This window comes from Salvelinus sp. IW2-2015, linkage group LG11, assembly GCF_002910315.2.
Source record: "Salvelinus sp. IW2-2015 linkage group LG11, ASM291031v2, whole genome shotgun sequence".
In the NCBI taxonomy this organism is placed as follows: Eukaryota; Metazoa; Chordata; class Actinopteri; order Salmoniformes; family Salmonidae; genus Salvelinus; species Salvelinus sp. IW2-2015.
Window position 1 is genome coordinate 46,329,900 of NC_036851.1, and position 13,105 is coordinate 46,343,004.

The following is a 13,105-nucleotide window of genomic DNA, read 5'->3' on the forward strand; positions in this document are numbered from 1 at the left end:
GTAAAAAAAAAAAATGCAATACTTTTTTATTTTACTCTGGTCATTAAATGCATATGCAAATAGCTGGCATCTATTCATTTAAAAAGCAAGTTTCCTCTCAAAGGTAAATTTGCTTCGATACTCTGATCTTGAAATCAATATGCAGTAGCTGCATTGTTTTCATTTCTTTCTGACACTTTGATATTTTACTTTTTTCAGGAGCTGATAACGGCGTGGTACATCGGCTTCCTCTGCCTCATCCTGGCGTCTTTCCTGGTCTACCTGGCAGAAAAGGAGGACAACGACCAGTTTGAGACCTACGCAGACGCACTGTGGTGGGCCTGGTAAGTCACTCAGTCTGGTTCCACATGTTCCTTCCAAACCCTACCCAGCCGTTGCTAAAGAGAATGTCTGTCCCACAAAAACACCCAGCGGTTGCTGTATGTCCCCACAAAACACTCGCGGTTACTGATAGAGAATGTATGTCCCACAAAACACTCAGCGGTTACTGATAGGAGAATGTCTGTCCCCACAAAACACTCAGCGGTTACTGATAGGAGAATGTATGTCCCACAAAACACTCAGCGTTACTGATAGGAGAATGTATGTCCCCACAAAACACTCAGCGGTTACTGATAGGAGAATGTATGTCCCCACAAAACACTCAGCGGTTACTGATAGGAGAATGTATGTCCCCACAAAACACTCAGCGGTTACTGATAGGAGAATGCTGTCCCCACAAAACACTCAGCGGTTACTGATAGGAAATGTCTGTCCCACAAAACACTCAGCGGTTACTGATAGGAGAATGTCTGTCCCCACAAAACACTCAGCGGTTACTGATAGGAGAATGTATGTCCCCACAAACACTCAGCGGGTACTGATAGGAGAATGTATGTCCCCACAAAACACTCAGCTTACTGATAGGAGAATGTCTGTCCCACAAAACACTCAGCGGTTACTGATAGGAGAATGTCTGTCCCCACAAAACACTCAGCGGTTACTGATAGGAGAATGTCTGTCCCACAAAAACACTCAGCGGTTACTGATAGGAGAATGTATGTCCCCACAAAACACTCAGCGGTTGACTGATAGGAGAATGTCTGTCCCCACAAAACACTCAGCAGGTTGCTGATAGGAGAATGTATGTCCCCACAAAACACTCAGCAGGTTGCTGATGAGAGAATGTATGTCCCACAAAACACTCAGCAGTTACTGATAGGAGAATGTATGTCCCCACAAAACACTCAGCGGTTACTGATAGGAATGTATGTCCCACAAAACACTCAGCGTTGCTGATAGGAGAATGTCTGTCCCACAAAACACTCAGCGGTTACTGATAGGGAATGTCTGCCCCACAAACACACACATTCTCCTATCAGTAACCGCTGAGTGTTTTGTGGGGACAGACATTCTCCTATCAGTAACCGCTGAGTGTTTTGTGGGGACATACATTCTCCTATCAGTAACCCGCCGAGTGTTTTGTGGGGACATACAGCAACCGCTGGGTGTTTTGTGGGGACAGACATTCTCCTATTAGCAACGGCTGGGTAGGGTTTGGAAGGACATGTGGAACCAGACTGAGTGACTTACCAGGCCCCACCACAGTGCGTCTGCGTAGGTCTCAAACTGGTCGTTGTCCTCCTTTTCTGCCAGGTAGACCAGGAAAGACGCCAGGATGAGGCAGAGGAAGCCGATGTACCACGCCGTTATCAGCTCCTGAAAAAAGTAAAATATCAAAGTGTCAGAAAGAAATGAAAACAATGCAGCTACTGCATATTGATTTCAAGATCAGAGTATCGAAGCAAATTTACCTTTGAGAGGAAACTTGCTTTTTTAAATGAATAGATGCCAGCTATTTGCATATGCATTTTATGACCAGAGTACAAATAAAAAAGTATTGCATTTTTTTTTTTWACCTTTATTTAACTAGGCAAGTCCGTTAAGAACAAATTCTTATTTTACAATGACGGCCTACCGGTGATCAGTGGGTTAACTACCTTGTTCAGGGGCAGAATGACAGATTTTTACCTTGTCAGCTCGAGGATTCAATCCAGCAACCTTTTGGTGACTGGCTCAACGCTCTAACCACTAGGCTACCTGCCACCCCAAAATTGGGCTCTCTAATGGGCAGATGCAAAAAGTATGAAACTAGAGGAGGTGAGTATGGTTACCAGTGTTAGGGAGTAGTGATCTACATATAATTCAACTAGTCATTTAAATACATTTTGCAGTAGCATGGTGGTAGTTGAACTAAATTCAAATCTTGGTAGTGTTTTGGTAGTTACTTACTTTATCATGAAGTGGTGTACTACTGGAACTATACACTACTTTTGTTTACAAAAAATTAAATATGGTTAGGCAATAATTGCCTGTTTCAGCATCAGACCGGCCCAATTYTCACTTGAAACTTAGTTTTTCTGTTTAATAGGTTAAATGACACATTATGTTAACATCTGACTCCAGATCTGTTCTTGTAATTTGTAGCCTATGACATTTCAGATKTAGATATGATAATTCTTCACCAAGTAGTTTGGATGTAGTGAACTACTTTTCCAAAGTAACTTTAGGTAACTCAACTATTACTGAACAAAAATATAAAAGCAACATGTCAATGATTTTACAGAGTTACAGTTCATTTAAGGAAATCAGTCAATTTAAATAAATAAATTAAGCCCTAATCTATTGATTTCACATTACTGGGCAGCGACGCCATGGGTGGGCCTGGGAGGGCATAGTCCCACCTATTGGGGAGCCACTTTTTCACCACAAAAGGGCTATATTACAGACAGAAATATTCCGGATGGCTGGTCTCAGATGATCCCGCAGGTGAAGAAGCTGAATGTGAAGGTCCTGGGCTGGCRTGGTTACACRTGGTCTGCAGTTGTGAGTCCGATTGGACGTACTGCCAAATGCATATGATCTACCATACAGTGCCTTCTGAAAGGATTCAGACCCCTTGACTTGTTCCACATTTTGTGAGGTTGCAGCCTTATTCTAAAATTGATTAAATCGWTTTTTTTCTTCATCAATCTACACACAATACCACATAATGACTAAGTGAAAACAGGTTTTTAGAAATGTTTGCTAATTTATATTTWAAAAAAMMCTGAAATATCACATTTACATAAGTATTCAGGCCTTTTACTCAGTACTTTGTTGAAGCACCTTTGGCAGCGATTACAGCCTCGAGTCTTCTTGGGTATGACGCTACAAGCTCCCATTCTTCTCTGCAGATCCTCTCAAGCGCTGTCAGGTTGGACAGGGAGCGTTGCTGCACAGATATTTTCAGGTCTCAACAGAGATGTTAGATGGGGTTGAAGTCCTGTTGGAAGGTGAACCTTCATCCCAGTCAGAGGTCCTGTGCGCTCTGGTGCAGGTTTTCATCAAGGATCTCTCAGTTCTTTGCTCGGTTCATCTTTGCCTCAATCCTGACTAGTCTCCCAGTCTCTGCCACTGAAAAACATCCCCACAGCATGATGCTGCCACCACCATGCTTCACTGTAGGGATGGTGCTATTTTTCTTCCAGACGTGACGCTTGGCATTCCGGCCAAAGGGTTCGATCTTGGTTTCATCGTAACAGGGAATCTTGTTTCTCATGGTCTGAGAGTCTTTAGGTGCCTTTTGGCAAACTCCAAGTGGACTGTCGTGTGCCTTTTACTGAGGAGTGGCTTCCGTCTGGTCACTCTACCATAAAGGCCTGAATGGTGGAGTGCTGCAGAGATGGTTGTCCTTCTGGAAGGTTTTCCTATCTCTACACAGGAACTCTAGAGTTCTGTTAGAGTGACCATTGGGTTCTTGGTCACGTCCCTGACCAAGGCCCTTCTCCCCCGATTGCTCAGTTTGGCCGGGCAGCCAGTTCTAGGAAGTCTTGGTGTTTCCAAACTTCTTCCATTCAAGAATGATGGAGGCCACTGTGTTCTTGGGGACCTTCAATGCTGCAGACATTTTTTGGTACCCTTCCCCAGATCTGTGCCTCGCCACAATCCTGTCTCGGAGCTCTGTTTTCACTTTGTCATTATGGGGTATTGTGTGTAGATATTTATTTATTTAATCMATTTTAGAAGAAGGCTGTAATATAACTAAATGTGGAAAAAGGAAAGGGGTCTGAATACTTTCCGAAGGCACTGTATGCATTTAGTGTAAACAGAGCACCAGCACATTTTTACATTTACATTTGACATTTTAGTCATTTAACAGACACTCTTATCCAGAGCAACTTACTATGACTAAGATTTTATTTAATTTTTTATTTAACCTTTATTTAACTAGGCAAGTCAGTGAATAACAAATTCTTATTCACAATGACGGCCTACCAAAAGGCATTTCCTGCGGGGACGGGGGCCTGGGATTTAAAAAATTATAATAAAAATACCATTTAAATATAGCACAAAAAGATGGTGGTTGTCCCACCTAGATATCTTAAGATGAATGCACTGACTGCAAGTCAAATGTCCCTAAATAAAGTCGCGTTCAGCAAAGTCAGTCAAGTGGAGTTAGAACCTCTTGCCTCAAAGAATTCTGTTCAATCCCAAGGTTCCGTTAAATATCAACATGCAGGAGAAAAACACTTCCTTTATCAGTGTTAATATATTGCAACACGACAAGGCTGCACATCTATCTAGCTGTTCCATCTCACAGGCAGGCAGAAGACAGGTAACGGTGTTTGCGAGCCAAATCCAATAAGAGTCGATAGTCCATGGCCGCTTTGGCCTCTGCACTGTCAGACTCAGGACCTGATCCATTTTGCCCTGACATACTTCTCTACCAGGAGACCTCATTAGACACTCCACCGCCCTCTGCTCTTCCTCTCCCTGGCTCTCTATGGGGACTGTGTTGCTATGCATCACTGGGTGACACTTAAGGAGCCACTCTGGGAACCACTGGGAGACACTCTTATTCCCCATTGAGAGTGCTCCATTTATCAGACCAAATGTGTGTTCCAAATGGAACCCTATTTCCTATATAGTGCACTACTTTTGACCAGMGCTCTATGGGCCCTGGTCAAAAGTAGTGCATTACATAGAGCATAGGGTGCCATTTGGGACGCAGACCAAGCTTCAGGAGCCTTTGATAAATTGGAGGGTACATCTAGTTAGTTAAAGTGGGTACGAGATCGGTCACAGCACGCCCTGTGGAGAGCTTGATGATGAGTTGTTTTCTGTACTGTGGGTGTATTAGATCAATCTGAGAGCTGTAATGTAACGTCCCCAGAAGTTGTTATTCAGCAGATGGTTGTTTAWTAAGTCGCCTGTCAATCAATCTGGTTAGAGGGTGGGGACAGTGTTAATGTCATAMGGCTGGCTGTGTGATCAATGAACTTAGATCGATACATTTGACATGTGGTATCAGTTGACTTGACTTGTCTGTGGAAGCTCAAATCTAGATATTGGATTTATAGAAACATGCTGCAATGCGGGCAAGGAGCCAGATTGGGGTGGCGAGGTACAAGCATCAGATCAATCAATCACACACTCCATCCAGCCCTGGTCTTTGATTACCTTGCTGTGAGCGTAGACGACAGATCCCAGGAGTTTCCAGGTGCCTCCACGGCGGTCCATCCGGATCATGCGCAGGATCTGCAGGAACCTCAAACTCCGGATGGCCGACGTAGCAAAGACGTTCCCCTGGGTTCCCGCCGCCAGCACAGAGATGGATGCAATCAGCACCATGACGTCTGGGAAAGACGGACATTTATCAGAAATTTTCAAAATCATTCAAAAAGTATATAGTATTTAATTCCACACATTTATTTTATTTTTGTTCACGTACTGGATGTATATTTGTATGCGATATGTTTAAAAATATTTATATTTACAGGACATACAAAATAATCAACATTAAGATTATATAAACTACATGGACAATAAATGGACTACAGAGTTGAATTCAGAATTCAGTTGTGAGGAAATCAAGGATCTCTATCTTCAAGAGAGACAGTTCAATACACAAGCTGACCCCATGTTCCCCTGAAAACATCACTTCTCTACAGTTTATTGCGGGGTTCCCCAACTGGGGAATTTGGTAGTCATTTTGGTAATTACCAGAAAATATATGGCAATCTATCATAACTTTGGTAACTTATACTTGAGTAACAATTTTTTATTTATTTATATAAAGTATAAAAAAAATGTATATCTGTGTCCATGAGTTTCTAGTAGATAGAACATATGGTCTAATTAAAGAAAAATCATCTAATCAACAATGGTATTATTTTCAATTCAGTTAAATAAAGGTTAAATAAAAAAGACTCTGCAACTCTTCCAACTATTGACTTTTTTCACAACTGCCACCAGTKTGACGCCAAAACATGGACAACAAATACATATTGACAAAGTAAAATAAATAAAGGTAAATCATATTTTTTAAATAAATGCTATTCACTAAGTTGATGGTTTATATTTAAGATGTTTTACAGATTTATCATTCGATATATATTTTTTATCATATTTCATTATTTTCTATATTTTACATGYGATAAGGCCACACAGAGGRYCAGAGATAATCTAAAGTACCCGAAAGGGCAACTAGATGTCTTGTGATAGATTACAATAAAATCCTTGAAAGATACAAAAATTCTGGTAGTTTACTAGTAAACTTGGAAAGTTTCCAGTAATATACCTTCCCTGACCATCCGCTCAAGAAAAAAATCATCCCGTGGCTGAATCTAGTTGATGATCCCTGGTTTATTGGGTACAAGTCACAGGAGGTTGGTGGCACCTTAATTGAGGAGAACGGGCTTGTAGTAATGGCTGGAGTGGAATCAGTGGAATGGTATCAAACACATGGTTTCCATGTGTTTGATTTCATTCCATGAGCTCCGTTCCAGACATTATTATGAGCCGTCCTCCCCTCAGCAGCCTGAGTTCAAGTACTGTAGGTTGCTGATGGATAAAWGTTGTTAGATGGGTGCTAGCCACAGGTACTGTTTGGAAGGATTTGATGAAGCACCACCAACTACAGCCAGCAGCCACCTCGATAATACATGGTGGCCACTTTGTGCCAGAACAATCACTACAAATCTGTTTTGGAGGCGGAGGGGAAGGAAGAAGTATGGGTATATTCGGCCTAAATTGAGCAGAAGATAAAACAGTCCATGGAACGAATGACCAAATGCAGGCCACTTAGGTGACTGCTGCCGGACAGTTGTATCTCACTGATGACAGAGACCAGGCACGCAGTGACACAGAGAAGACCACAGGGGCAGTCGCGGTCGAACTCACCGATCACGCAGAAGGGCTTGCGGGCGAATTTCAGACGGCCCCTCCATCCTCTGTATCTGCAGCAGCATCCGGCGGCCCATATCCTCACTATGTACTCCACGCCGAACACCACGATGGTGACTATTTCCTGTTAAGGGACAAAGGCTTCCTGTTACATCACAGAGGCATTCATAACACACATAATGCTGATATTATCATAATGCTTTTGCAAAGATAATATGGATATATTGTGAAAGTTTGGTACCCCAWAACTAAGGAAATTAGAAGAAAATTATTCATATAGTATGTGTATATAGTCAGAACTGAGAGAGACAATTAGCAACTACTTTCTTACAGTGTGAATTGGTTATATTATGAACAGCCAGCACATGCCGTGTTTCTCCAGACTTAAAGCGTTATTCCACCACTTTTCAACCTCATATTCATTATCTCCAGCACAAAACCATTGTCTACATAYGTGCAAATGGCATGCTACTGATACGCGTCATGTAAGTGTGAACCAAAGTGCCTACCAGTATATACAAGGCATCTTCRGAACTCTTCTCATACTCCTTAATGGTGGAAAACACAGAGAGGACCAGACAGGAGAAGACCAGCACAAAACTGTGGATAACAAGATAAGAGATAACATGTTCAATTATAAACAGTTTCCTTCTCCACCGATAATCACTATAAGTACCCCCATATATCGCAGGCAAGACAATCGATCTGCAAGTAATTCCAATTTCACACACAGAGGTCTGCTGGGGTCTCAGTGGCTCCTTCACAAATTCAATTGATTCATCTGGAATTGCTGAGGTCCACTGACTGTATCCCTCCCAAGCCATAAAGAGACATATGAGATTTTGCAGGCCATGCAGGAAATTAGTCTRACTGTGTAGCTGCTTAGGAACCCAAGAGGGTTTCAGTCCAATATACTGTATCAGAGCTGGGGAGAAGTGGAAAAGGAAACTTCTTAACAGATCTGTCCGATTTTTCACTCTTTGGTCAAATCAAATCAAATTTTATTGGTCACATACTTTACACATGGTTAGCAGATGTTAATGCGAGTGTAGCGAAATGCTTGGTTACACAGGTTGAAATGGTGCGTATTAGGCCTTGATGTTATAGTAGACAGCGATGTTATAGTATACAGATATGTTATAGTAGACAGAGATGTTACAGTAGACAGAGATGTTATAGTAGACAGATATGTTATAGTAGACAGAGATGTTACAGTAGACAGAGATGTTATAGTAGATAGATATGTTATAGTAGACAGAGATGTTACAGTAGACAGAGATGTTATAGTAGACAGATATGTTATAGTAGACAGAGATGTTACAGTAGACAGAGATGTTATAGTAGACAGATATGTTATAGTAGACAGAGATGTTACAGTAGACAGAGATGTTATAGTAGACAGATATGTTATAGTAGACAGAGATGTTACAGTAGACAGAGATGTTATAGTAGACAGATATGTTATAGTAGACAGAGATGTTACAGTAGACAGAGATGTTATAGTAGACAGATATGTTATAGTAGACAGATGTTATAGTAGACAGATGTTATAGTAGACAGAAGTGTTATAGCAGACAGAGGTGCGAAGGTTGGAGTTGCGGCGAGGGGGAGATGAGGAAATTGTAGAACAGGAAGTGAGATTAGAAAATTAGATTTTTTTTATTGAAGACAGTATTGCTATTTCCAGAGTACTACAACACAGCATTGTGGTGTCTCCCTAAGGAAAGAGGTCTTCTGACTTCAAATCCAATCACATTTTATTCTAGCTCCAACAGTGCAGTAATATCTAACAAGTAATATCTAACAATTTCACAACAATACACACAATACACACAAATTAAAAGAATGGAAWTAAGAATATATAAATATTTGGACGAGCAATGTCGGAGCGGCATAGACTAAAATACAGTAGAATAGAATAGAATACAGTATATACATATGAGATGAGTATTGCAAAATATGTAAACATTATTAAAATGACTAGTGTTCCATTATTAAGGTGGCAAGTGATTTCAAGTATATGTATATAGAGCAGAAGTCTCTAGGGTGCTAGTGATGGCTATTTAACAGTCTGATGGCATTGAGATAGAAGCTGTTTTTCAGTCTCTCGGTCCCAGCTTTGATGCCCCTTTACTGACCTCGCCTTCTGGATGATAGTGGAGTGAACAGGCAGTGGRTTGGGTGGTTGTTGTCCTTCAGGATCTTTTTGGCCTTCCTGTGACATCGGGTGCTGTAGGTTAGGTGTCCTGGAAGGCAGGTAGTTTGCCCCCTGTGATGCRTTGGGCAGACCGCACCACCCTCTGGAGAGCCCTGCGGTTGCGGGCGGTACAGTTGTCGTACTAGGCGGTGATACAGCCCGACAGGATGCTCTCAATTGTGCATCTGGAAAGGTTTGGGAGGGTTTTAKGTGTCAACCACATTTCYTCAGCCTCCTGAGGTTGAAGAGGCGCTGTTGCGCCTTCTTCACCACACTGTCTGTGTGGGTGGACCATTTCAGTTTGTYAGTGATGTGTACGTCGAGRAACTCCACTGCGGTCCCGTCGATGTGGATAGGGGKGTGCTCCCTCTGCTCTTTTCTGAGTCAATGAGACTTCGTGGTTAAACAAAGGTTCAATAAAATAAAAAAGATAGTTAAAGTGATAGTTCACAAAATCAAAGTTTGTCAGATGTTTTCAAACYTCAAAATTTGAAAAATGTCAAGACGCCTCCGTGCTCAGACCATCTGTTGTGTAGATCCAAGTAAATCCCAAATTAATGGCAAAGATATGCAGCAACTAATTTAAGCATTTTAAATTGACTATCCAATTAATGGCGTGAAACTGTAAACAGATGGTGTGGGATGCGGACTCATCTCAATATTAGAGCACTTTGCTGTTTCTCGCCTAAGAATGTCTCATGGCTTGATTTTGTCTGACAGTCTAGGGACTTATTTAAAGTGATAGTCTAAACATAAACGTTTGTCACTTTGAATATACCACATGCTTATTAAACCAAAATGGATCCAAAACCGAGGCCACCACCCCATTTTCYTTGACTGCATTCGCACTGCAGTCGCAATGATCGTGATATGCGGTTGTTTTATCCTCTTACCGGTTTCGGTCAATGAGCTGATTGTAAGTGGCCATGGAAGAAAGCGTCTGCTAAATGACTCCATTATACACTACCGGTCAAAACTTTTAGAACCACTACTCATTCAATTCTTATTTTTATATTTGACTATTTTCTACATTGTAGAATAACTATGAAATAACACATATGGAATCATGTAGTAACCAAAAAAGTGTTAAACAAATCAAAATATATTTAATATTTGAGATTCTTCAAGTAGCCACCCTTTGCCTTTGTCACGACTTCCGCCRAAGTCGGGTCCTCTCCTTGTTCGGGCAGTGCTCGGCAGTCAGCGTCGCCAGTCATCTAGCCATCATCGAACCACTTTCAATTTTCCATGTGTTTTGTCTTGTTTTCCCTCACAGATGGTTTCAATTCCCTCAATCATTTGTTGTGTATTTAACCCTCTGTTCCCCCCATTTCTTTGTGTGGGATTGTTTATTGTAAGTGCTTGTGGACGTGTTGATTGGTGCACGACGGGTTTTTGTACCCAAATGTCTTGTTATTTTTTTATGCTGTGGGTTTTGCTATTAAACTGCTCCGGCTATTACCAAGTTCTGCTCTCCTGCGTCTGACTTCCCTGCCACCGATCACGCACACCTTACAGCCTTGATGACATTTTTGCACACTCTTGGCATTCTCTCAACCAGCTTAACCTGGAATGCTTTTCCAACAGTCTTGAAGGAGTTCCCACATATGYTGAGCACTTGTTGCCAGCTTTTCCTTCACTCTGCGGTCCAACTCATCCCAAACCATCTCAATTGGGTTGAGGTCAGGGATTCCGGAGGCCAGGTCATCTGATGCAGCACTCCATCACTCTCCTTCTGGTAAAATAGCCCTTACACAGCCTGGAGGTGTGTTGGGTCATTGTTCTGTTGAAAAACAAATGATAGTCCCCATAGCCCAAACCAGATGGGATGGTGTATCGCTGTAGAATGCTGTGTAGCCATGCTGGTTAAGTGTACCTTGAATTCTAAATAAATCACAGACAGTGTCATCAGTAAGCAGACCCCACACGATCACTCCTCCTCCATGCTTCACGGTGGGAACCACACATGCGGAGATCATCTGTTCACCCACACCGCGTCTCACAAAGACACGGCGGTTGGAATCAAAAATCTCCAATTTGGACTCATCAGACCGAAGGACAGATTCCCACCAGTCTAATGTCCATTGCTCGTGTTTCTTGGACAAAGCAAGTCTCTTATTATTATTGGTGTCCTTTAGTAGTGGTTTCTTTGCAGCAATTCAACCATGAAGACCAGATTCCCGCAGTCTCCTCTGAACAGTTGATGTTGAGATGTGTCTGTTACTTGAACTCTTTATTTGGCCTGCAATTTCTGAGGCTGGTTACTTGAATAAACGTATCCTCTGCAGCAGAGGTAACTCTGGGTCTTCCATTCCTGTGGCAGTCCTCATGAGAGCCTGTTTCATCATAGCGCTTGGTGGTTTTTGCGCCTGCACTTAAAGAAACGTTCAAAATTCTTGAAATGTTCCATATTGACTGACCTTCATGTCTTAAAGTAATGATGGACTGTTGTTTCTCTTTGCTTATTTGAGCTGTTCTTTCCATAATATGGAATTGGTCTTTTACCAAATAGGGCTATATTCTGTATACCACCCCTACCTTGCCACAATGCAACTGATTGGCTCAAACGCATTAAGAATGAAAGAAATTCCACAACCTAACTTTTAAGAAGGCACACCTGTTAATTGAAATGCWTTCCAGGTGACTACCTCATGAAGCTGGTTGAGAGAATGCCAAGAGTGTGCAAAGTTGTTATCAAGGCAAAGGGTGRCTTTTGGCTTTGGCTYTGCCAAATYAAAATATATTTTGATTTGTTTAACACTKTTTTGGTTAWTACATGATTCCATATGTGTTATTTCATAGTGTTGATGTCTTCACTGTTATTCTACAATGTAGAAAAATAGTCAAAATAAASAAAAACCCTTGAATGAGTAGGTGCTCTAAAACTTTTGACCGGTAGTGTACATGTAAAATGTTGTATCGTTTCAAGGACAACTGAGACATCTGCTGTCTGTTATGACTGACAATGCTTCCCCTGGCACATCAATGTGTGATGCATAACATTTCCAACAAGGGAAAATGGGYAGCGGCTCGTCACCAGGACAGCGGCTGAGTCACAAATGGCACGCTATTTCCCTTTAAAGTACATTGTTCACACTGTGGGCMTCGGTCAAAGGTAGTGCACTATGTAGGGAATAGGGTGCCATTTGTGGTGCTCTAGCACAGAGTCGCTGCAGACTCATGAGACTTCCCTACAGTTCCCTTCGACTACGTGGAAACAGTTGTCTAGTACGKAGATGAAACATCCCACGTCAGTGCGCTTACAGCCATTTGAAGATATAAACTGATGAATCATTGGATGAACAGTGCTGTATCAAGGATGAGAAAAGAGAGAGAGAAAAAAGTTTGTCCTACTACTTAAAACCTAGGCTATAATCCTTTTAACCTTTTATAAGCATGTATGAACCTTTACAATGTATTGTTATAGGTATTATTATATGGTATTATATTTCTGTATACCAACATTTAAACGGACTCAAAATTKATGTTTTTTAGTCATGACATTGCTTTTGGCTAATAAACTTGKGTCAATGGAACCTGTCTAATTATAAACAGATAATGTTCTAATAACAGATAATGCAAGCATGGCTGCAGGGAGTTTCAACCATATTCCTCACACCAGTMCAATATTGAGTAAATCTATGAGGGAGAGTGTATGAGTGCACACTTCAGGACAGGGTACAGAATAGGAATATAGCCTAA

General features: G+C 41.6%; 1 protein-coding gene across 1 annotated transcript in view; it reads right to left on the minus strand.

The window, feature by feature from the left end:
- Positions 1-13,105, minus strand: part of LOC111970492 (potassium voltage-gated channel subfamily KQT member 2-like) — a 69,939-nt gene that overhangs the window by 38,804 nt on the left and 18,030 nt on the right. Inside the window, exons 2-5 of the mRNA XM_070445777.1 lie at positions 7,716-7,806; positions 7,204-7,330; positions 5,482-5,657; positions 1,573-1,698 (exon numbers count right to left, since the gene is read on the minus strand). Of these exons, the coding sequence (XP_070301878.1) occupies positions 1,573-1,698; positions 5,482-5,657; positions 7,204-7,330; positions 7,716-7,806 (520 nt within the window). The remainder of the gene's footprint in view (positions 1-1,572; positions 1,699-5,481; positions 5,658-7,203; positions 7,331-7,715; positions 7,807-13,105) is intronic.